Source organism: Panulirus ornatus, chromosome 3 (genome assembly GCF_036320965.1).
Source record: "Panulirus ornatus isolate Po-2019 chromosome 3, ASM3632096v1, whole genome shotgun sequence".
NCBI lineage: Eukaryota > Metazoa > Arthropoda > Malacostraca > Decapoda > Palinuridae > Panulirus > Panulirus ornatus.
In genome coordinates this window covers 32,144,167-32,170,116 of record NC_092226.1, presented here as the reverse complement: position 1 = coordinate 32,170,116, position 25,950 = coordinate 32,144,167, and the positions used below count along the sequence as shown (strand labels likewise).

General features: G+C 45.7%; 1 protein-coding gene across 1 annotated transcript in view; it reads right to left on the bottom strand.

Moving 5' to 3' along the window:
* Positions 1–18,881, bottom strand: part of LOC139761943 (NPC intracellular cholesterol transporter 1-like) — a 58,520-nt gene extending 39,639 nt beyond the window's left edge. Inside the window, exons 1-7 of the mRNA XM_071686647.1 lie at positions 18,625–18,881; positions 13,929–14,100; positions 11,121–11,315; positions 4,499–4,670; positions 4,031–4,181; positions 2,836–3,025; positions 298–402 (exon numbers count right to left, since the gene is read on the bottom strand). Coding sequence (XP_071542748.1) covers positions 298–402; positions 2,836–3,025; positions 4,031–4,181; positions 4,499–4,670; positions 11,121–11,315; positions 13,929–14,100; positions 18,625–18,684 — 1,045 coding nt within the window. The 5' untranslated portion in view covers positions 18,685–18,881. The remainder of the gene's footprint in view (positions 1–297; positions 403–2,835; positions 3,026–4,030; positions 4,182–4,498; positions 4,671–11,120; positions 11,316–13,928; positions 14,101–18,624) is intronic.
* Positions 18,882–25,950: the final 7,069 nt, after the last annotated feature.

The window sequence follows — 25,950 nt, the reverse complement described above, 5'->3', positions numbered from 1 at the left end:
TGTAAAGCAACTGTAGGGTAACTGAAGTAACTGTATAGATGCAATGTAACTATATCAACTAAAATGATTACCAGATAACGAAAGTAACTAAGGTAACTAAACTGTGAAGATACAATGTAACTGTATAGTAACTAGAGTGACTATCAAGTAACTAAAGTAACTAATAATTTTCGTAAATAGTCTAAGGTCGCAAAACACGTCTCATGAGGCCTGTAAAAGGAATCGGTGAATGACTTATCAAGTTTGGAGTTGAATAAAAGAAAGAAACACGAATTATGACGCCATATTTTGCCTTACTTTTGCCGAAGGCTGTGAAGATGGAGCTGATGGTCTTCTCGACACCAGCTGAGAGAACCTCTAGGCAGCTGGGGGAGCCCTCCGGGTGGCTGCCCTCCCCGGAGTCTGAGGTGAAGTCAAGAAATAGAAAGGATTAAAGTCTGTCCTCCACGGTATGAGTGGCGCTCTGGAACTCTATAAACATAGGTTCAAGCCCTCTAAGAGCTCTTATGTTACGACAGGAACAGGAACAGTACAGCTTTCATGGTGTCAGGTCTACTGGTTAACCTCCTGTGTGACTCGCCTCTAGCCCTCCTTGCTTCAGAATTTTTCTTAATTACTTTTTTTTCTCGATACCTTCGACATTTCTAAAGCCTTTCATAGGTTGTGGCCCAAAACTTTACATACTAAACTTCCTTCCCTTTGACTTTTCCTCTTTTTTTTCTTCCACTGTTCTCTGACTCATGCATTCTCTTCTTGCCGTTCCATCGCAGTAGCCGTCGATGGAAACACTCTTCTCTCCCTCCTGTCCCAACAAGACTGGAGTCCCTCAAGGTTCTGTTCTACCGCTTACGATCTCGCCATAAACAATTCCCTTCCCTCAACACCTAATCCTGTTCACTCTTTACGTCCGACGATTCCAATCTACATTCTTCAACTCGCTTCCTGCCCTTCACACCTGGATGGACGCTCTATGTCTCGCAATGAACATATTTCTCATCTAACATTTGACCTGTGCAGCACCTCCACATGGGGAAGTAGTGACCTGATTAAGATCGATAGTGCATATTATTAATTTTTGCCTATCTTCAAATCTCATACGTTTCCTACACTCAGGCCTTAAAGCACTACAAGTCAACCCTGCAGTAACATCACCTAGGCGTAACCACAGTCTCCACTCCGTCCTGCAAAACCCCACTTCGAGAACACCACAAAATGTGTGCCCCCCGAAAGCTCGATTTGCCGGACACAACTCTCCTCCAGAGAAGCTGCTCCATACCAACAAGGAACTCGTTTTCTCCAGTATGAAGCACTGGTCTCATATCTAGGGTGACCCTTTCAGAACCTCTTTTAGCCAGAGGGGCAGCGAGAAACCTTCCGTCTTATCAATTCTCGTTACCTCTCTTCAACAATCTTTATCCAATCGTCATGATATAGCTTCCTTCTCTCTGTTATAAAGACAATTTCAGCCACTTTTTCGTGAGCTGTCGACGTTTGTCCCAGCCAATCAAATCTGGACGTACAGGACGCGATTGACTGCTTCTTCCCATAGTTCCTAAGTCGAGACTAGCCACACGAGCATTGGCCGTTATGAAACGTCCATTTCTCCTTATACAACGAATATTTGAATGTTTTCCCTCCTCTCTTCTTACCCTCATCCTCTCTAACCTTCACACTTTCCAGATCAGCAAACGCCTCAGCACATCAAGTTAAACAACAACATATTTCTTGCGTACTGATGATTTTATCTTTTCAGCGGCATAGTTCTGCCCAGACCATACCGGATACTATGCAAGAAAATCTTTGTTGAAGACTACGACGTCAGACCTCCGACCTACTTTGCTCAATTCCTCCCACCATTATTCTCGAATGTTAAGTTTTATAAGTTACACAACAGGACGCTGTACAAGCCTTTGGGATGGTTTTTCAGTCGTTTACACAGCGTTGTTTCAGTGCATGCTCTATTATATATATATATATATATATATATATATATATATATATATATATATGAAGAAGAGCATATGAACGCGCACTTTCATCGAACATACAAACCTCCAACAGCCAGGATCGAACCCGGGACCCCTGTGTAACAGGCGGGAGCGCTACCGCTAGGCTATGATCGCCCCTAATAGGAAATGACTATTCGATTACTATGTACTCGAATACCCTTCGTCTCACATTGGTGAGCAACGGGGTCTACATCGGTCATTTCCCAACGAGCTCACACAGCCAGCAGATACCATTTTACCGAACCTAACTGTATAACGCGGAGGCATATGAATACGAACAAAGTGCATATGAACGCGCACCAACGTAAGACAAAGGGTATTCGAGTACGTATTATTCGAATAGTTCGATCCTGGCTGTTGGGAGGTTTGTGTTCTATGAAAGTGCGCGTTCATATGCACTTTGTTCGTATTCATATACCTCCGCGTTGTACAGTCAGGTTCGGTAAAATGGTATCTGCTGGCTATGTGCGCCTGTTGGGAAATGACCGGTGTAGACCCCGTTGCTCACCAACGTGAGACGAAGGGTATTCGAGTACATAGCATTCGAATAGTTATATCCTATTAGGGGCGATCATAGCCTAGCGGTAGCGCTCCCGCCTGTTGCATAGGGGTCCCGGGTTCCATCCTGGCTGCTGGAGGTTTGTATGTTCTATGATTTATGTATATATAGTTTTGTTTCATACTCTGATAATATACACACACAATTTTCTGTATGAATCATCATACGTTATGCAACACGAGTGGACCCTAACTACGTCTCTCTCTCTCTCTCTCTCTCTCTCTCTCTCTCTCTCTCTCTCTCTCTCTCTCTCTCTCTCTCTCTCACCTGAGCCTCCACGTTTCCAGTAGCAGGAGGCCACAATGATGGCAATGGCCGACAAGCCGTACAATATGATGAGGGAGAAGGCCAGGGCATCGATGGAGCCCACCATGGGCATGTGGTGGTCAGGCTTGAGGTCCGGCACGTACGGACAAGACGCACGGCAGTCTGAGCAGAGGCAGTGCATTCCAGGTTCCTGTAGGGGAGGGAGGGAGGGAACAGTCACAACAAGGGAGATGGTCTGGTGTGAGTGGAGAGAAAGAGGGCTCTAGTGACTAGCAAGGTTCATGCGAGTGGACGGAGGGGGTGCATGGTGTACCCGGGCCTTGAGACAGTGAATGGTTTAGGTCTGTGACACTGAAGGGACAGATGGTGAATGGTAAGGCTTGTGACAATGAAGGGAAAGATGACGAATACCACGGTTTGTGATTGTGAAGGGAGAGTTAGTGAACTGTACAGTTTTATGGCAGTGATGAGAGAGAGATATGGTCGGAGTGACTTCCACAAAAAATAAAGAAGAGGTAATTCACGCAATAGTTTTGTGATGGTGAAGAGAACCACAGAACATGGCGGGGTTCGGTGATAGTGAAGGAAGCGATAATGTAGATAGGACCATGTGATAGTGAAGGGAAAGATATGACATGTCGGGGTTAGAGGACAGTGAAAGAAGAGATAAGGCAGGTAGTATTGTGAGGCAACGAAGGGAGAGAAAACGGTTGTTAAGGTCCTGTGACACAGAAGAGAGAGCTGGCGTATTGTACAGTTCTATGATAGTAAAGCAAGAGAGAGCGGATGGTAGCGTTCTCTGAGGGTGTAGGGAGGGACAGGTCATGGGTTACGCGGGAGTGAAGATAAGGTCTTGTGAGCAGTGGGGTTGAGGAGGTGCTTCATGGTACTGGCTCTGGGAGAGCTAAGGTGGAGGTCAGGGTCAGTCCTGACCTCACCTCTCCGTCACTCCATCATGCCCATGAGAAGGTGCAAGACAGTAGCTTGTCCCTCGACTACGTTAATCCCACCTATGAGGATGATGATCTGACCTTTGACCTGACCCTTACGGGTCGTTCAGGTTAAAAGATCAGGCCGTCGTACGCCAGGGTCGTACCGTCGTGCTCAGGGGTCGCAATAGCGTCCACAAGACACGTATCTCCTACCAGGTATAACACAACACTCCCTCAAGTCCAGTACAGTGGCGGGGACTCACGCTGGTGTTGCAGGGTGTGGTCGGCACATCGAAGGGCGTCATTTTCCTCTCTGCACAATCCTCAGGGTTGGTGGCTGTCACTGGCTTTTCACTCCAGATGTACGTGATGTTGAAGGGAGCAAACTCATTATTTCCGAAGTACGAGAATAACCTGGAGATGAGAAATAAAGAAATGAAATAGTCGCCCGAGCTTCATTACCTCAAAATGAAACTATAAACATCTTTATCTTTTCTTTCTTCATAAAGCTACTTCGATTTGTATAGATCACTTGAAGGCACTAAAGGCTTATTGTAAGAGGCAAACACTAACTTCCACCCTAACACTTTTGGCAAACTAAACTACAAAGATGAAATGGGTGTCATGTTTGCTTAGAGAACGGAAGCGTGACCATAATCTCTCTCTCTCTCTCTCTCTCTCTCTCTCTCTCTCTCTCTCTCTCTCTCTCTCTCTCTCTCTCTCCGTCCCACCTCTTGGGATTACACTTGTCCCCGGCGCTGCCGCAGAGCAGCTCGATGGCCGGCATGTTCAGCTCGGTGGAGTACACGTTCTCGCAGGAGTCGTAGGTGGAGTTGGTGTAGTTCTCGGTGATGTGGTAGTTCAGGGCCCACACCGCCTCGGGCTGGATGCGTGGATTTGTGGCTAAGACACGGAGATCACATACGTGTGAGAGGAAATCATGGTGTAGTAGCTACAGGTCGACACAGACGGGTCCAACAGATGGACGAGATATATCCACAGGTCGACACACAGACGGCCGACAGATGGACGACATATATCCACAGGTCGACACACAGACGGCCGACAGATGGACGACATATATCCACAGGTCGACACACAGACGGCCGACAGATGGACGACATATATCCACAGGTCGACACACAGATGGCCGACAGATGGGCGAGATATATCCACAGGTCGACACACAGACAGCCGACAGATGGACGACATATATCCACAGGTCGACACACAGACGGCCGATAGATGGACGAGATATATCCACAGGTTGACACAGAGACGGCCGACAGATGGACGAGATATATCCACAGGTCGACACACAGACGGCCGACAGATGGACGAGATATCTCCACAGGTTGACACAGAGACGGTCGACAGATGGACGAGATATATCCACAGGTCGACACACAGACGGTCGACAGATGGACGAGATATATCCACAGGTCGACACAGAGACGGGTGACAGAGACAAGATATTTCCCATGGGCCGAGAGAGCGACAGACAACAGACTTACATACACTTTTCCTGGTCTACTGAACACACTTATTCCACTATAACTGCTACACATATCCTTAGCGCTTCTTCCAGTGAATAATGCAACAATAACAGCCTTCACCCAATCCTCAGACACAACCTTCTGCTTCCATGCTAAACTGCTCATCAAATTCTTCCACTATATCACAGTTTCTCCACCATACTCCAACATCTCAGCTGATAGATGGACCAGACACTTCCAGTGATCCGGAAATAGAAAAGCGTCAGATGGAACAAGAAGATGGACACCATAATGAGGGGACAAAGGAACTGTGGTCCAGACATCACTTGCATGGACGAGAGAGATGATAATTCTTATGGAACTGGCAAGACGTGGTATATTACGTACTACTAAGAATTTATGTACAATATAACAAAAAATCAAGCATTGTCGAATCACTGTTACACAGAAATGAAGAAAATGACGTTGAAAAGCCACAGAAAATGAGTTATACAGTTTTTGCACAACGCTCATAGGGAAATTCCAATCTATCGTGGCGTCTGAGATTTTGCCGACATACGGGGATTTTCATTTCTTTTTCAAGCATAAACTCCAGCTATATGGATTTTCCTAATCATCATCATCCAGTATATACACATGTAAATATCTACTGTTGTCCAAAAATCTTAAAAAGGAAAAAGGCATTTCTTAAAGCGAGGAAATTCTCACTGGTAACACAACACACACGACCAAGACACAGTCACACATGGGCCGACCTGTGCCAGCAATGTAACCCTGAGAACACAGACCCGACCTATGCCAGTAATGTAACCCTGAGAAGACAGACCCGACCTGTGCCAGTAATGTAACCCTGAGAACACAGGCCTAACCTATGCCAGTAATGTGTTATCCCTGTTCTCAAGCATACTTAGATGATGTACAGGATAACTCTTGTAAGTAACTTATATTTGCATATTTTTTGCACCCATGTGAAATACTATTTCATGTCTAGGCATAACTTATCATGGCTGGCAGGAGCTTGAGCCAGGTTGTGGCCGAGCAAAATGCAAGACTCACGCACACATGCCATTAATGTTTCATCAGCTATTTGTTATCATTCTACTGTGAGTTACATATAGTTAGATGCATCACATAGAATGTTCCCATGGGCTCACAGTCCTCACGAGCCGCTGTTAATCAGAACATCTGAACACGTAAGAGCTGATCTGTTGTTTGACACGTTGGTGAGCGGGTGTTGACGGACTCCCATGTAACCCTTGCCAGTGTGACCTGAGGGGACACACTGGCCAGCCTCGTCACACTGTTCACTAGTGTGTGTCGTAGTGTGTCATAAGACCATAGCCCAGAGTACTACAGATGTACGTACTTATTTTTCCCTAATAGAATCACAAAGGTTACCTGATCTTCATTAAGTACCACAAGATGAAGAAACACCAGATCTCCTTATTACCAACTCAACCCTACATAAATAATTCAGAAAGAATCTAATGATAAAAAAGTTATCTGGTCATTTCAACAATGTGTGTGTGTGTGTGTATGTGTGTGTGTGTGTGTGTGTGTGTGTGTGTGTGTGCGTGTGTGTGTTAACATCTTTGGTTTTATTGGATTATGTTTCGGTAATTACAAATACTATCATCTGAGCCCACAACGAAAGGATAATACGCAATATCTACGAGTTTCAGTTCAAAAAATAGTCTAAAATGTTACTAAAAAGTACATTATACAAACACAAGTGGAATGAATAAAAAAAATAAAGAAAATTAACAGACATAACTTATCTAAAAATGCATTAAAAAGTAACACATAAACTCAAGTGGCAATACTACCTCATCGAGATCACAATTCTACAGTTCATAATCATACTAGCAGTAAAACGTACATATTTAAAAACAAATAAACACTTCCACTCTAAACCTACCGTAACTTATCTAAGAACACATTAACTCCGTGGACACCTCATCATTTGTGGGTTTGTTCCAGAGCAGAACGGTGTTTGATACGCTACTGGCCAGCACACACAAGCTCACAGTCAACAGTGCGTGGTCACTGTCGTGAGTGTACTGGCGTGGAGGGGAGGTTTGGTAATCAAGGAGTTCGTTCGTACTGATCGCTGAAGGCGTTTTAAGAATGCGCGTCCGGAGGTGTTGCTCTGTCTTGCCAATATACAACAAGGCTTTGAATTTAACCTGTTTCTCATGTATTGGTAGACGATTAACGTCTGCTGCTCCGCAGTAATTTGAAAAATGAGCCTGATAAATGAATGGATTGTATTTCTCACTTTTAAAACTGTGGATTGTATTTCTCACTTTTAAAACTATGGATTGTATTTCTCACTTATAAAACTATTTTAATGGTAACCTATGGAAAAACTCGCCACTGGTTTTGAAATGTAAGTCTTTTCGTTAAGACAGTTATTCATGACTTATAGAAGTTTTTATATCGACTATAAGTCATACCAATGCAATTTAGATACAACTGATGGTCATTATCAGTTTTCTTTATTCTTTGTCTAATATTCATTTCACGGTGGGCTTTTATGATATGTATTTTTCAAGTAACATTTCAAACGTTATGCTTTGAAGCGAGAATCCATAACGTAGGTTTTGCATACGCACCATCCTTCTATAATGGCATCTGATGAGGGTATATGTCATCACAAAAACATAAGCTAATGAAAAAAGATGCTCATCCAAGGCCAGGTGATTCATTTTCTATTGCGACTGCGTTTTCCTAGGCACACATCCATTGCCTATATATATATATATATATATATATATATATATATATATATATATATATATATATTTTTTTTTTTTTTTTTGTCGCTGTCTCCCGCGTTTGCGAGGTAGCGCAAGGAAACAGACGAAAGAAATGGCCCAACCCACCCCCATACACATGTATATACATACGTCCACACACGCAAATATACATACCTACACAGCTTTCCATGGTTTACCCCAGACGCTTCACATGCCTTGATTCAATCCACTGACAGCACGTCAACCCCGGTATACCACATCGCTCCAATTCACTCTATTCCTTGCCCTCCTTTCACCCTCCTGCATGTTCAGGCCCCGATCACACAAAATCTTTTTCACTCCATCTTTCCACCTCCAATGTGGTCTCCCTCTTCTCCTCGTTCCCTCCACCTCCGACACATATATTCTCTTGGTCAATCTTTCCTCACTCATTCTCTCCATGTGCCCGAACCATTTCAAAATACCCTCTTCTGCTCTCTCAACCACGCTCTTTTTATTTCCACACATCTCTCTTACCCGTACGTTACTTACTCGATCAAACCACCTCACACCACACATTGTCCTCAAACATCTCATTTCCAGCACATCCATCCTCCTGCGCACAACTCTATCCATAGCCCACGCCTCGCAACCATACAACATTGTTGGAACCACTATTCCTTCAAACATACCCATTTTTGCTTTCCGAGATAATGTTCTCGACTTCCACACATTCTTCAAGGCTCCCAGAATTTTCGCCCCCTCCCCCACCCTATGATCCACTTCCGCTTCCATGGTTCCATCTGCTGCCAGATCCACTCCCAGATATCTAAAACACTTCACTTCCTCCAGTTTTTCTCCATTCAAACTCACCTCCCAATTGACTTGACCCTCAACCCTACTGTACCTAATAACCTTGCTCTTATTCACATTTACTCTTAACTTTCTTCTTTCACACACTTTACCAAACTCAGTCACCAGCTTCTGCAGTTTCTCACATGAATCAGCCACCAGCGCTGTATCATCAGCGAACAACAACTGACTCACTTCCCAAGCTCTCTCATCCCCAACAGACTTCATACTTGCCCCTCTTTCCAAAACTCTTGCATTCACCTCCCTAACAACCCCATCCATAAACAAATTAAACAACCATGGAGACATCACACACCCCTGCCGCAAACCTACATTCACTGAGAACCAATCACTTTCCTCTCTTCCTACACGTACACATGCCTTACATCCTCGATAAAAACTTTTCACTGCTTCTAACAACTTGCCTCCCACACCATATATTCTTAATACCTTCCACAGAGCATCTCTATCAACTCTATCATATGCCTTCTCCAGATCCATAAATGCTACATACAAATCCATATATATATATATATATATATATATATATATATATATATATATATATATATATATATATATATATATTATACTTTGTCGCTGTCTCCCGCGTTAGCGAGGTATCGCAAGGAATCAGACGAAAGAATGGCCCAACCCACCCACATACACATGTATATACATGTACGTCCACACACGCACATATACATACCTATACATCCCAACGTATACATATATATATATATATATATATATATATATATATATATACACACACACACACACACAGACATATTCGTATATACACACGTACATAATTCATACTGTCTGCCCTTATTCATTCCCGTCGCCACCCCGCCACACATGAAATGACAACCCCCTCCCCCCGCATGTGCACGAGGTAGCGCTAGGAAAAGACAACAAAGGCCACATTCGTTCACACTCAGTCTCTAGCTGTCATGTATAATGCACCGAAACCACAGCTCCCTTTCCACATCCAGGACCCACAAAACGTTCCATGGTTTACCTCAGACGCTTCACGTGCCCTGGTTAAATCCACTGACAGCACGTCGACCCCGGTATACCAAATCGTTTCAATCACTCTATTTCTTGCACGCTTTTCACCCTCCTGCATGTTTAGGCCACATCACTCAAAATCTTTTTCACTCCATCTTTCCACCTCCAATTTGGTCTTCCACTTCTCGTTCCCTCCACCTCTGGCACATATATCCTCTTTGTCAATCTTTCCTCATTCATTCTCTCCATTTGACCAAACCATTTCAAAACACCCTCTTCTGCTCTCTCAACCACTCTCTTTATATTACCACACATCTCTCTTACCCTTTCATTACTTACTCGATCAAACCACCTCACACCACATATTGTCCTCAAACATCTCATTTCCAGCACATCCACCCTCCTCCGCACAACTCTATCTATAGCCCACGCATCGCAACCATATAACATTGTTGGAACCTCTATTCCTTCAACCATACCCATTTTTGCTTTCCAAGATAACGTTCTCGACTTCCACACATTTTTCAACGTTCCCAGAACTTTCGCCCCCTCCCCCACCCTATGATTCATTTCCGCTTCCATGGTTCCATCCGCTGCCAAATCCACTCCCAGATATCTAAAACACTTCACTTCCTCCAGTTTTTCTCCATTCAGACTTACCTCCCAATTGACTTGTCCCTCAACCCCCCTGTACCTAATAACCTTGCTCTTATTCACATTTACTCTCAGCTTTTTTCTTTAACACACTTTACCAAACTCAGTCACCAACTTCTGCAGTTTCTCACCCGAATCAGCCACCAGCGCTGTATCATCAGCGAACAACAACTGACTCATTTCCCAAGCTCTCTTATTCACAACAGACTGCATACTTGCCCCTCTTTCCAAAACTCTTGCATTCACCTCCCAAACAACCCCATTCATAAACAAATTAAACAACCATGGAGACGTCACGCACCCCTGCCGCAAACCTACATTCACTGAGAACCAATCACTTTCTCTCGCATGCACAATTACACATACGAATACACATATACTTACATAAATACCAGTGTGCACATTTCTATGTAGTATACACACAACCACACATACATAACTATCACACACATAAGAATGTATAGTACCAAGGTTCGTATCTTTCCAGCCTAGGAACACCGCTTTCAAAACTGTTTCATCCCACGGTATTGAGGTCCTCACACCATATTCAAGTTAAACACTAGAGACGCATCGCTCCCGAGGTAGCCAGGTACACTCACTTGGGTAGAGGACAGTAGGGATGAGGAAGTTCGAGTGTCGAGGATGGCAGGTGAAGTAGCAGAAACTCATCTTGATGTTTTGCTTGCATGAGGGGCACTTCTCCAGGAAGGTGTCCAAGGACCCAAAGCTGTTGGTCATGTTGACGACGTTTTCAGCGGAGCAGCAAGTGTATACGTTCCCGTCGTACAGGTCCCCTGAAAATGTAAGAAAACGGGGTGATGGTGGGCGACTCGCATATTAGGGCATAGAATGTAAGCTTTACTCAAGGGTGCTAAAGAAGGTGTTCACCTAGCCAGGGGTACAGGGTAATCTTTTAGTGTTCCAAGACGTGCAGAGTCAGGTGTAACCTCTTAGTAAGGTGTCTAACAAGATGTAGAGGGTAATGCAAAATCTTTTCGAAATGTAGAAAACTGGACACAAACTTTCCTACTAAATTAAGTGTAGGTCTTCCATGACTGGAGGATATGGTTTTCCAGAGAGGGTCCAAATTATGACGTAACTTTCCCTGAGGGTTGTAAAACAAAGTTTGGGTCTCTCTAAGTGGAGTGAAATATAGAGCTTAGTTCCTCCCAGATTGTCCGACGTACGGGTTAAGTCTTTCTAAGCGGGACGAATACTGTGTATGTTCCCTTTAAGTGATCCCAGTAGAACGTACTCCCACACAAATGACAGACTACACAATGTTAAAAACGAAGCGACAATGAGGATGGTACAAGAGGTAGTAAAACACGCACTTCTAAAAGATGGTAACGTACTGATACTGAGGGATTTTAAGTACAGGGAGAGAAAGGACACATGTCAGAGTAGCCTTCTCACAGCGGGTCGTGGTCATTAGCGGTGTCCCACAGGGTCTTCTAGGACCATTAAAAATCTTGATCCATGTAACTCCTGCCTGAATATATTTGTTGATGAGGCAAAGGTCATGAGGGGAGTGGAAAATGCAGAGGTGGCATTACCTTACAACACCATGACAGACTTCGAAAGTGGTGTTATGTATGGTTAATGAGTGATGGAAGGCCTCGATACGATCATCCTCTTACAAGTGGCAAGATTGTGTGTGTGAGAGAAGCTTGGGAGTCGACATTGTCCCAGACCTGCCGCCAGAGTCCTTCCTTTGAGGAATAGTTAAGAAGACACAACTGTGAGCGATCAATTACCGGAATAGCATTCAGGTTGTTGCACTGGCAATCATTCAGCAAGCTGCTCACACAATACATGAAGCCAAAACAAAAATACGTTTCTCGAGGATGGTCACCACACCTAAAGAAGCAAAAAGAACTGATGTAAATGGTACAGCGGAGAGTAACAGAGATGGTACCAGAATCAACAGTTACAAGTAGAGGCCATGGGCTTTAGCTTTGTCCACCTTGGAGGAAAGAAGAGTGAGGAGTGACCTGATCATAACCTGCAAATATTTCCACTACATCGTTGACGTGGACAGTGAACAGCTCTTCGAAAGACGTAGGGATGGGACAACCAGACGACCTAATATGAAATAAGCAAAAAGCTTGTTCAGAAAGATGTCAAGATGTATTCTACAGTACAAAACTGGTGGATGAATGGAACACAACGACTGGAAACCTGGTTAATGTTAACAGTATATATGAATTTTAAAAGTTTTACGATAACAGAGAATATTTAAGGGATGGGGCCCCACGAGTGTAAATCTCCCTCCCCGTACAGAACTGGTAATTACACACACACACACACACACACACACACACACACACACACAGGCCTCTGTGGTCTTGTGGTTAGCGCCACTGACCGTGAGTCCACAGACCAGCCTAAGGTCGGACCCGCATGGGCTCGAATCCTCAGCATGGCAGTCGGCCTACACCCAACCCAGGCGTTCATCCTCCCTTCAAGGTAGGTCGATATCTTTTATTTTCTAACGTTGGAGGCTCCAGTCACATAAAGAAGTCCACATTAAGGCCGAACCTTAATTGAAATATAGGGAGAATTATGAAAGGGAAAAGGGTGAGACAAGGGAAAATATTTACGAATTTCGGAGGAAGCGAAAACTTTTTAAACGTGCCAGGTCATAGTTACTGGGAAAGACATGATAAGGTACTGTTCCACAGCTTCAAAGTGTAGGGAAAGAAACGATTATCAAAACGGCCCACTCCTTGAGTTGACAATGGCCACACACTAATCATGTGACGCAGCAGCATGCCGATTATTGCGTTGTCCAGCCAGTGGTGGGGTCACACAGCCAGCCAGCTCTCAGGAGCAAAAACCCCAGTCATACCTACAGAAGAGGGAAAGTGAACCATCATTGCGGCGTCGGGCAAGGGGGTCAAGTTTGGAAGTTAGCCTGGGACAGTTTATAAGTAAGACCGCTTTCGACTCAACTCTGTCAAGTAAAGATGCAGAGCGTGAACCACCCCAGACGTGGAGCAGTACTCCATACAAGGACCTCGCTTAGACTGGAGTGTGTGTGTGTGTGTGCGTGCGTGTGTGTGTGTTTGTGTGTGTGTGTGTGTGTGTGTGTGTGTGTGTGTAAACAGGAGTGGAGATATGGCACAAATAGAATTAAGAGACAGGGAAACACAAGTGTAAAACTCGCTTCCCGTCACACACACACACACACACACACACACACACACACACACACACATGCAAATGAGTAAGAAATAATACATACACTTACATAAAAAGAAAACTGTGTACACATACAAGCACTTCAGTCCTCGACACACATCCCCATAACCCCCTCAGTCACTCCACGCAGTCACCTCGCCACCACCAGCAGCCACAACCTCCTGCAGGAGGAAGCCCCTTCATCCCGGCCCCTAGGTACTCACTGATCTCCTTCATCAGGAAGGGGCAATGCACATCCAACAGTTTGATGGCCTCCTCGTTGGCCAGTTGCTTGGCCTTCCCGTTGTAGATCTGGTTGAGCTGCATACCTGGCTTCTCCGGGTTGTCTGGACCCACATCGTACCAGATGCAGTGGCCTTCCTCGGGGATCTCACCCTGCGGAACACCAGGTATGTTAGGCAGTGGAACACCAGGTGTAGCGGTTAGTGGAACACCAGGTGTAGCGGTTACTGGAACACCAGGTGTAGTGGTAAGTGGAACATCAAGTGTAGCAGTTAGTGGAACACCAGGTGTAGCGGTTAGTGGAACACCAGGTGTAGCGGTTAGTGGAACACCAGGTGTAGCGGTTAGTGGAACACCAGGTGTAGCGGTTAGTGGAACACTAGGTGTAGAGGTTAGTGGAACACCAGGTGTAGCGGTTAGTGGAACACCAGGTGTAGCGGTTAGTGGAACACCAGGTGTAGTGGTTAGGGAACACCAGGTGTAGTGGTAAGTGGAATATCAAGTGTAGCGGTTAGTGGAGCACCAGGTGTACTGGTTAGTGGAGCACCAGGTGTAGCGGTTAGTGGAGCACCAGGTGTAGCGGTTAGTGGAGCACCAGGTGTAGCGGTTAGTGGAAGACCAGGTATAGCAGTTAGTGGAACACCAGGTGTAGCGGTCAGTGGAGCACCAGGTGTAGCGGTTAGTGGAACACCAGGTGTAGTGGTTAGGGAACACCAGGTGTAGTGGTAAGTGGAATATCAAGTGTAGCGGTTAGTGGAGCACCAGGTGTACTGGTTAGTGGAGCACCAGGTGTAGCGGTTAGTGGAGCACCAGGTGTAGCGGTTAGTGGAGCACCAGGTGTAGCGGTTAGTGGAAGACCAGGTATAGCGGTTAGTGGAACACCAGGTGTAGCGGTCAGTGGAGCACCAGGTGTAGCGGTTAGTGGAACACCAGGTGTAGCTGTTAGTGAAACACCAGGTGTAGCGGTTAGTGAAGCACCAGGTGTAGCGGTTAGTGAAACACCAAGTGTAGCGGTCAGTGGAACACCAGGTGTAGCGGTTAGTGGAACACCAGGTGTAGCGGTTACTGGAACACCAGGTGTAGTGGTTAGTGGAACACCAGGAGCAGCGGTTAGTGGAACACCAGGTGTAGCGGTTAGTGGAACACCAGGTGTAGCGGTTACTGGAACACCAGGTGTAGTGTTTAGTGGAACACCAGGAGCAGCGGTTAGTGGAACACCAGGTGTAGCGGTTAGTGGAACACCAGGTGTAGCGGTTACTGGAACACCAGGTGTAGTGTTTAGTGGAACACCAGGAGCAGCGGTTAGTGGAACACCAGGTGTAGCGGTTAGTGGAACACCAGGTGTAGCGGTTAGTGGAACACCAGGAGCAGCGGTTAGTGGAACACCCAGTGCAGCGGTTAGTGGAACATCATACAAAGTGATCAGCGAAATACAACGCTAAGTGGTCGGTGAAACAGCAAATAAAGGTGGTCAGTGGAACATGGAAGTGGATAATGGAACAGAAGACCAAGTGGCCAATGGAATAGCAATAAGGGGTCAGTGGAATAACAAGAGAAATCGGGCAATGGAAGAGCAAAGTGGTCATTACAACAGCATTAAATGGTCGGTGGACCAGGAGGTATGGCTGGTCAAGAGAAGGCTGTCGACCCCTTAAAAGTAAGCTGGTTTCGAAATCTATAAAATTTAACTAAGAGTGGAGCATGTAGATGGACACCTGCTCCATTGAGACGAGGCAAGAATTATCATACCAAGGAGTGAGCAAAACACACGAGGAAAACACTAGAAAGCCGCCCGCATCAGCATCGAAACCTCCAGTAACATAAATACTGGCTTCATCCAGTGGTCAGGACTGACAGTAAAGATTCCAATGAATGGGTTAACACGGGGGTTCGAAGCCGCTAAGCGGGTCAATCAGGCAAGTATATACACACCCTGGGACGGATTCGAACCTTGGGAGTGGTGTTTGGCCACCAAGGTCACACGGAGGTTATAAGTTGGCCCCAGAATATATGGTGGAGGATAGTACTGGCCTCAGAACACACGGTGAATCGTTATAATTGTCCAAGAACACATGGCTGAGGGTAGTATTGGCCCCAGAACACACGGTGAATGGTTGTAGTTGCTCCAGAACACATGGTGTATGGTTGTAGTTGGCCTACAACATATAGTGAATGGGTGTAGTTGCCCCAGAGCACATGGTGAATGGTTGTAGTTGACCCAGAACACATAGTGAATGGTTGTAGTTACCCAAGGACACATGGTGAACGGTTGTAGACTGCCACCAGAACACATGGTGAATTATTTTAGTTGACCCAGAACACATGGTGAATGGTTATAGTTGCTCCATAACACATGGTTAATGGTTGTAGCTGACCCAGAACAAATGGTGAATGATTGTAGTTGCCCCAGAACACATGGTGAATGATAATAGTTGCCCCAGTACACATGGTTAGTGGTTATGATTGACCAAGAACACATGGTGAATGGTTATACTTGCTCCATAACACATGGTTAATGGTTGTAGCTGACCCAGAACACATGGTGAATGGTTGTAGTTGCCCCTAGAACATGACTGTAAATCACAAGCTTATGTATTGGAGTGTCGCCAGAACACATGATAGAGGGTTGTATTGACCCTAAAATACATATTGGAGTTGTAATGACTCCCATTCAAACAGTGGGACGTTGTTGTGAACTTTCCAACACATGTTGCACGACAGCAACACATGGGAAGGACAGATAACAGAACACATGGTGGTCAGTGACGAGGCTGCTATCTGCCAGAGGACAGGAGCAGTATTCCAAGTACCTATGATCTGTCACTACATAGACAGGTCATTAATACTCGTTACGCCGAGTGTTGGTGGCCGGAGAAGACGTAGTGGGCGTTAACAGTGGGCCTCAGAACACATGGAGGAAGTACTGACCACAATACACATAATGCATGATGCCAAAGACCCCAGATGGTAACAGAGACCCGAAAGCACACGATGAAGGTTATCAGTGACACTAAGACACCTTTCGCAGGGACGTTGTTGTCCCAAAACATATGGCGAGGGAAGGAACAACTACAGAACACATGGCGAGGCCAGGAACAACTACAGAACATATAGCGGAGGGAAGGAACAACTACAGAACACATGGTGGAGGACAGGAACAACTAGAGAACACATGGTGGAGGACAAGAACAACTAGAGAACACATGGTGGAGGACAAGAACAACTACAGAACACATAGCGAAGGTAGGAACAACTACAGAACATATGGTGGAGGACAAGAACAACTACAGAGCACATAGCGAAGGTAGGAACAACTACAGAACATATGGTAGAGGACAAGAATAACTACAGAACACATAGCGAAGGTAGGAACAACTACAGAACATATGGTGGGGGACAAGAACAACTACAGAACACATGGTGGAGGACAAGAACAACTACAGAACACATAGCGAAGGTAGGAACAACTACAGAACATATGGTGGAGGACAAGAACAACTACAGAACACATAGCGAAGGTAAGAAGAACTACAGAACACATGCCCAAGGCAGGAAAAACTACAGAACAAATGGTGGAGGATACCAGCTGCTACAGAAAACATGGTGGAGGGTAGCAGCTGCTACAGAACACATGGTGGAGGATATCAGCTGCTACAAAACATATGGTGGAGGGTACCAGCTGCTACAGAACACATGGTGGAGGATACCAGCTGCTACAGAACACATGGTGGAGGATATCAGCTGCTACAGAACATATGGTGGAGGGTACCAGCTGCTACAGAACACATGGTGGAGAATACCAGCTGCTACAGAACACATGGTGGAGGATACCAGCTGCTACAGAACACATGGTGGAGAATACCAGCTGCTACAGAACACATGGTGGAGCATACTAGCTGCTACAGAACACATGGTGGAGGAAACTAGCTGCTACAGAACACATGGTGGAGGATACTAGCTGCTACAGAACACACGGTGGAGGATACTAGCTGCTACAGAACACATGTTGGATACTAGCTACTACAGAACACATGGTGGAGGATACCAGCTGCTACATAACACACGGTGGAGGATATCAACTGCTACAGAACACACGGTGGAGGATATCTGTTACACCAGGAGAAGAGGATGAGTGAGTGAGTGTGGAGTACCGAGGGCGAATAATCTGGGGGGAGGGACACTTAAAGCACTGGAGATAACAACCCGAGTTAAGCCTCTAGACGGGGTAAACAAGAGCGTTTGGAAAGAAGCTCAGTAGACGTACAATACACAACGCACAATGTGTCACGGGACTATGGAACTAGTGATTAGGAAAGGCCGTTCAAGGGAAAGCACTACGAGAGGCGTCGAAAATGCTGTTCTCTTCCAATATTTCGAGGTCACAGGTGGCAGATGACTGCAAAGTGGAACGGAGTATTGACAGACGGTTGGCATCAGTCGTAAAAGCGTAATGTGAAAGATGAAGAACATGCTGACTGGAAAATGGCACAGAAGTGACTTCAGAACTCTACGGGAAGAGGAACAAATTCAAAAGACAAGATAAACACAGTGGGAATACAAGTATGAAGCTTAGACTCTCTCTCTCTCTCTCTCTCTCTCTCTCTCTCTCTCTCTCTCTCTCTCTCTCTCTATCTATCTATCTATCTATGTATCTCTCTCTCAGGCAAGTCACCTTACCAGAACACTGCTGACCAGTGCGAGGGTCCCCAACAAGGCACACACTATCAAAGACTTCATATTTTTCTATCGGTTATTCTCTGTCAAGTTCTCCTTGCTTGCTGGCTGGCTTTAATTTTCTTCTTGAAACGCGGACTTGAGTCACAGGCTTCTGAGGCAGGGTGACGCCCTAATCTCTCACGGATCACTGAAACATACCGCCGTCTCTTCACCTGTGGCTCGACCAGTCCGTTGTGGGAGACGGTGAGGTGGACACTGCCTGCTCCGAGGCCGCTGCGCTGCCAACGCCACTCAACGTGACGTCACGACCCATAACCACGTTGATTGGAGGATTCTCCAGCCCTTCTTCCACCCACAACCCTCCCCTTGTGCTCATGACTCACGACACTGTTTACCTATCCTTGGGCAAGAGGAGGTTTTGACAGCTGTTCATCATGACACGGACATCCGGTGGAGGCGAAAGATGCACCTTCAGTCATATAAGCTCGAAGTAGAACGGTACTCAAAATGAACGAAGGTTTGTGAACATCTTTTTTTTTAGTAATTATCGTGTAGATAAGGATCTAATCGTTCTTACAGATAGCCGCCAGGTTGCATAGTGTTCAAGAATATTTCCGTGGGTGATCGTGATTGCTCAATGTATCTTCGGCAGAGGTTGTGGACACGCTTGATGGGCACCAGCTCAGGGGCGTGTCGAAACCAGCTTGTGTCGTTATGTTTCACTCCCATAGGGGTCGAAGCAGCCTTTCCCCTGAACCGAAGCCCTCCACCCTAAGGGTGATGTTGTCGTACACAATCCACACAGTAAAGGCTCACCACATTCACCACAGCTTCCAGGTGCTCCTACACTGTCGAGTTGTGCCTCCCACAACACCGAGGGTTCTAATCCCCAGAAGAGTTGAGGTTCTTTTCCCATCGTCCATAGACTGAGGTCATCCGTCATCCTGATGATGATGGTTCAGGCGTTACTTCACTCACAAGGTCGAGACTTTCCACCTCCATGAGCTTGAACTGTTGCAGCCATCATAATACTGCAGATCTGAGGTGGTCCAGAGATCAACGTGTCCCGCCACTGAACATCAAGATGAACCATCACCATCAGTTTCAAAATATTCTCGCCTTACCGTCCCACCCATCAAGGTCGAAAATTTCTATTCTTTGGGGTCCAGGTGATACGTCCATCCACTAGATTGAAATGCCATTCCACACACACACACACACACACACACACACACACACACACGGGATCCAGATGTCTCTTCCTGACGAAGGTCACGGTGTTCCATCCTCCATAGGGTCAAGGTGATTTACCTGTCTTAGGGTCATAGTGTTTCATTATCGTAACGATCCAAATGTTTCATCCCAGAGGGTCGAAGTTGCGACCTCCAGGGATGAAGTATCCCTACCACACTACCACACCACCTCTAGGGTTGAGGTATCCCTACCACACTACCACACCACCTCCAGGGTTTGAGGTATCCCTACCACACTACCTTCAGGGTTGAGGTATCCCTACTATACCACCTCCAAGGTTGAGGTATCCCTACCACACTACCTCCAGGGTTGAGGTATCCCTACCACACTACCACACCACCTCCAGGGTTGAGGTATCCCTACCACACCACCCCAGACATTCTACCTTTCACAACCCACAGAACCAAGGTACTCCGTTACCTAAATGATCATGATGCCTATCTCTACACACTCGAGGAGTTCCATCGCCCATGACGATAAGATGATTCAGCTCCAGACGCCTGGGGTACTACAACAGCCTACCGAAGTAATCTAAGAGTTCCACCCTCAGTAGGGTTGAAGCGATCTGCTCCTCCCAGGATCAAGGTGTTCCGTCAGTTACGATGTGTTCTACCACCCACAGCACAGAGGCCCCTCATAAGGATAAGGTGTTCCATCATCACCCACAAGGCATGGGGATGCCAGTCACCCATAGGGACGAGGTGTTCCTTCATCCACAAGATCAGTGTTACCCCTCGTGCAGCACTCAGGCATATCTTACCCAAAGGAACGAAATGTCCCGCGTTCACACGCACAAGGACATCCAGTGTCCAGAGCTCAAGGCGTCCCACTGCCTAGAGGGAGTCGCGGTTTATAACCTTCCTCCAAATCGAAGTCGTGCCCTCCCACAATGCTTCCTCCCACTTACGACTCTCCCTCCCACTAGAGAGAGGGTTTACATCGCCACAGTCCCCCCCCCCCCACGTCAAAATGTGGCACGACAGCAGTGTTCAACTTCCGTACCTCCCGCAAAGTTCGGTGTTATATCGTAGTTGGTCATAGGTGTCGCGTCATCCACTGAGAGAGCACGATCCATCGCCCACGAGGAAGGGAAGTTTCGTCAGCCTCAAGAACAAGATGTTCAACGCGGATGTGGTGTTCCGCTCAGACCAGGTTAAGAACTTGAGCCACCCGCTCAGTGGTGTCAAGATATCCTTTCACAAGGGTTTCATCCCAACACAGATAAGCGCTACAGTACTCCAGCTTCCCACCCCTACCATGGGGCTGAAATACTCCAGCTCCTCCTCCAGTCGAAATGTCCTTCTCTCTCTCTCTCTCTCTCTCTCTCTCTCTCTCTCTCTCTCTCTCTCTCTCTCTCTCTCTCTCTCTCTCTCTCTCTCAGCATCGAGTTGCTTCATTCTGTCGTCCCCTGGGTTAAGTTTTCCAACCTCCCCTCTCTCTCTGGGTCATGTAGCTTCCCCCACCACGGGCCAAAGGGTCTTATCCTCCCCTCCCCAGCAATGCAAAATCCTGGGTCACACACACACACACACACACATATATCAATTCATCAGAGGTCAAGAGGGGTTGTAAGTCAACCAAGGCCAAAGGTCTCCGGTAGACAGAGGTCACTTCTCTACTACACGATTAACCTACGACACCAGACGAGTGGGGTTAGTTTGCCTGGACCAAACAGATAAATACCTTGCCATGCAATCATGATGAGTCAGGGAGGTAGCGGGAACCAAGCACACGAATTAGTATAACGCAAATGCCGAAAATAAACATTGTAATCATGATATACGATTTACGTTCCTCAATCTAGGTAACCTACGGGCAACAGAAGTGTACTTCTTTAGGAATTACGTAAGGTTGATGCATAGAAAGATATGTGCTATTCCCTCCCCAGTATTGCTTCTGTGTCCTCTTTGCCACATACATGTAGCAGTTCGCCCTTCTGTCCATCTACCCTGTGGTTTCTCGCTCCCTCCTCCCCCACCGCCGCGCCCCCATACTACACTCTGGTGTTGACATTTCTTTGTTGTTAGCTACGACAGCACGGACAAATGAACACCCTAATCATGGCTGTTTCATTATCACTATATGCCCTAGCCTGACCCAGGTAACACCTTTTATCGACCCATTCCTACGGGTGGATGAAGAGCTAGTTTGACTGTGGACAAACTGTCGCAACCAAGGTTCGAACCTCGGCGCTCGATCCCGGGCGGCTCGTGAATGCATCAGGGTCAACAATGCTGACCGCTACACCACGGAGGTCCATGATTATGTCATGAATAACCTTCTCCTCCTCGAAAGCTTATCTCTCCTGATAACTCAAGTACGTCATATTCCCAAGCTCAAATAGGGAATGACTTACATGTGTGCCTCTCTCTCTCTCTCTCTCTCTCTCTCTCTCTCTCTCTCTCTCTCTCTCTCTCTCTCTCTCTCTCTCTCATCTATATGAGTCACTGATCTTCCGTTTCTACTTATGTATACTTCCAAGTGTTTCAAGACGTCTGGCCAACCCAACCATACACTCCAGTGTCCTTGTTTTTTTGTTTTTTTGTTTCAAACCTAATTACTCAGCTATGGCTTCGACTGCAACGACGGACCAAACTACTGAGCTTCTACAGACGAGAAGGGAACAATGACACGCCCTGGGTACCAAGACGATAGCAAACCGCGTATTGTACCTGACGTAGTATGGTACCATGGTCCTCCTTGTACTGCCTATTTACATATATTCTGCCACACCCCAATGAGGTAGTGCACTCTGCCAAATCCTGCCTCCATCATGATAACTCACTCGTATGTTAAGAGATAAATCACTACTTAAACAGTACAATAAATTGCCAGTCAATGAGAGTCGACTTCTGAACCCTCTAAATTTTGAGTATACAAAACCGAGAATATCTGAAGATTTCTTTCTTTTTTATTACAAGGTAGATTTCCATGGTATGATGAAATACAGTGTTATACAATGGCTGGCGTACGTGACGAAACCCATAGTGCTTCGCTAAGGTGAAGGCGGATATAATGCCTGAGGAGCGGAGTCACGGTGCTTCAGGCGGAATTCGTGAATGGGTAGGAGGAGGCGAGCGAGACAGACGTCTCCAGGAATCTGGAGAAAACGACCCCAAGAGTGGGAGGGAGCCGTGGTGAGGCGGTGGTGTCATTCTGTTACGAAGCCACAGAGGAGGCCTGGCCGTCGGGGCAGGCTGGACAGACCTGGCGACTCCAATGCCAACGGGACAGAAACCCAGGCTGACTTCACCTGCCACACACGCAACGTTATAACACTGCATGACACAGGGACATCAAATGACGGTCCTTAGCGCCTTGCATGTCGTCACCACAGCACCTAATGAGCCAGCGTCGTGCGAACTGGTCTTGGCAACGCATGGAACTCTCCTGATACAAGTTATTCGCCTGATGTCATTACAAAGCTGAAGTTGCAACGAGAAATACGTATGACATCATTTGATCTCTGCTATGGTATAACCCGGCGGTGGTATAACGTATGTGCAAGACGTAATGAGAAATAATTCACAGTACGCATGACATGCTTCTCTGTTTACTTTAAACTGGTAAAAATGCACTGGATAAAGAATTTGATAAGACAGTAGTAATGCTAATAAAGGATTCATGAAAAATATCATGTGTGATTTGTCTTAGAAAAAAAATTAGACCGGATGTTTAAACTCTTATCTGCAGGAAAACTGAAAATGAAGAGAGGGATCACTTAATTCAGATATACACTTCTGTCTCCTCACGTTCCTCATTAACTCACGTTATGGAAAAAGGAGTGAATGAGGCGGATCTTCCAACCAGATGGGGTATGGTGGGCTGGAGTGTGTTGAAGCGACCCCCTGGCAGCTGGGTTAGATATTGTAATTCGTGTGACGACTGAAGGTCAGGAGACGTGGCCGCACTTTTGAAAATTATGTACTCACGAGATTGGTCAATGGTATCATGTAAATCAGCTATCTAATTCAACATACCTTTATCAATCATAATATACATCTTTATATACACACTTCAGTACATACTAGAATCATTTAGATACACACTTCAGTACATACTAGAATCATTTAGATACACACTTCAGTACATACTAGAACCATAATTTAGTAAAAACTAAGGCAAGACGATGGTGTCCTGTGGCAGTACATAATTTACCAATGACGGATCTTTTCCACAGTTCTACCACTCTACAGCTGAAAAAGCTCTTGTCCATATTGCTATTACATCTTCCTTTAAACTTCATATCGTTATTTCTGGTCATTAAAATCAATATCATCATGTTGTGATGGGTGTTCTGGTACAGTCTAGTAGTCACGACGACTGTGCTGGGTAAGCGAGACGAGATTTAAGATCCTGAGTCGAATTTGTGCCTCCAGATTTCTGCTTCTGTATCATCTGACGTGGATGATAGAAGAGGCACGTGTTCTATGATACTGTGCCAAATGTAATCTGTCATTTGTCACTGAAGTCTGAGAGGATGTACTTAGCACACAGGCGGGGTAGGGTGCTTGTAGCGGGTCGATAAGCTGTGATGATACAGATTAAAAGGCGGGTAGGAAATGCGTCGCCCAGGTATGTCCCTGGTAGGGCACCGGTGTGTTCGAGCGCTGGGTAGGTCGGTCGTTCAGTGCGAAGGGCTCTGGGAGACATACACAAAGCTGAAAACTCCTTTGCTATGTTCCGGACACAGGCAGTCGTAGAGAGCGTCAGTCACTAGTTTCTTCTAAAGGAAACTAACGAGTGCGCTGGTTGTGATGCACAGATGAGGTCACAGTTTTGAACTTGAAGGTCACAGGTGAGTCTCCAGGATTAAGTCGAGGGAGGGCAACTACGATTTCACGACATTTCGAGGAAAAAAGCTCAACACAAGTGTGACATTATTTGTAGATAGAAATAATTTCGGTATTACAAAAATATCATAAGAAGACGCCATTATTCTTCCTTTTGAGACTAAAACGGTCAGAATAATTGTAAAAACATTAAGTCATTATCACTATCAAGTTTATCGTATACCGTATAACGATTAGATACGTAGTGGTGCAATTGTTTAAACTTTACACATTCAGGTATACAAACATTACCTAAATGACCTCGGGACACGAGTGAGAGCGGGCTGTACTACCGTAGTACTTTGGCTCTGAACGGTTCACACGTCTGTTGCGAACACTTAAGGCTGGCCCCTCCAAACATCCACACCAATAGGTCACTCCCTCCTAACCCCCACATGCCTATCCGCTCTAAATTCTCCTCTGCATCCTTCACCCAATTGCCTGACCAGTCCTGACCTACCTGAATAGTCGGGGCTAAGCGGGAGAGAACAATAACTTTAGACCGCTTCACACAACACACCCTTTGCCCTAATTCCGTCAAAGTGAGGACCAGGTAGTTAGTCTAATCAAGAAGGGAATCCTCAGTTCCCTGTGGTACATCTCTGTCCCTCTCCATGGAAATTACGGAGCGGGAATCATCCTCCGCGTCACATAATTATAACTTGCTATGCCGTCTGTATTAAGGGAGCCATGCACGAATCACTTATGTTAATCAACCAACAATGCCAAGCTCGACCACGATCTGCTACCAATTCTGTGATTAGGCTAAACTTCCCTCACACAAAAATAACACCAACAGCAGAGTACACCGGGCTCGCCTCACCTCATTATGAACAGAGGAAATCGAAGACACAATTGAATTCCTGCATACGATATTGAAACAAAAATCTACTAAACTATTTACAAAAGGAATACAAGAATAATTTCTGCCAAATACAAAATAATAACACACAAGTCAACTTCCTTTCAAAACTAAATGAAGCCTTTATTCACATCAAATACAATATTTCCAAAAGTTCACAAATTATTCACATGGAGGGTATTCACTATTACCACAACACCTGGTAACTTTCATAATTTGAATCATAACACACTTAGGTCAATATGGCCAGACCTTACTATGCAAGTCAGTTTCATAGTTCACACACTTTCATCCTAATTGCCTCTGTCCATAAACCTCTCTACAACACTAACACTTAACACTTGCACCACTTTGTCACACTCCAAGTTCTGCTTCAGC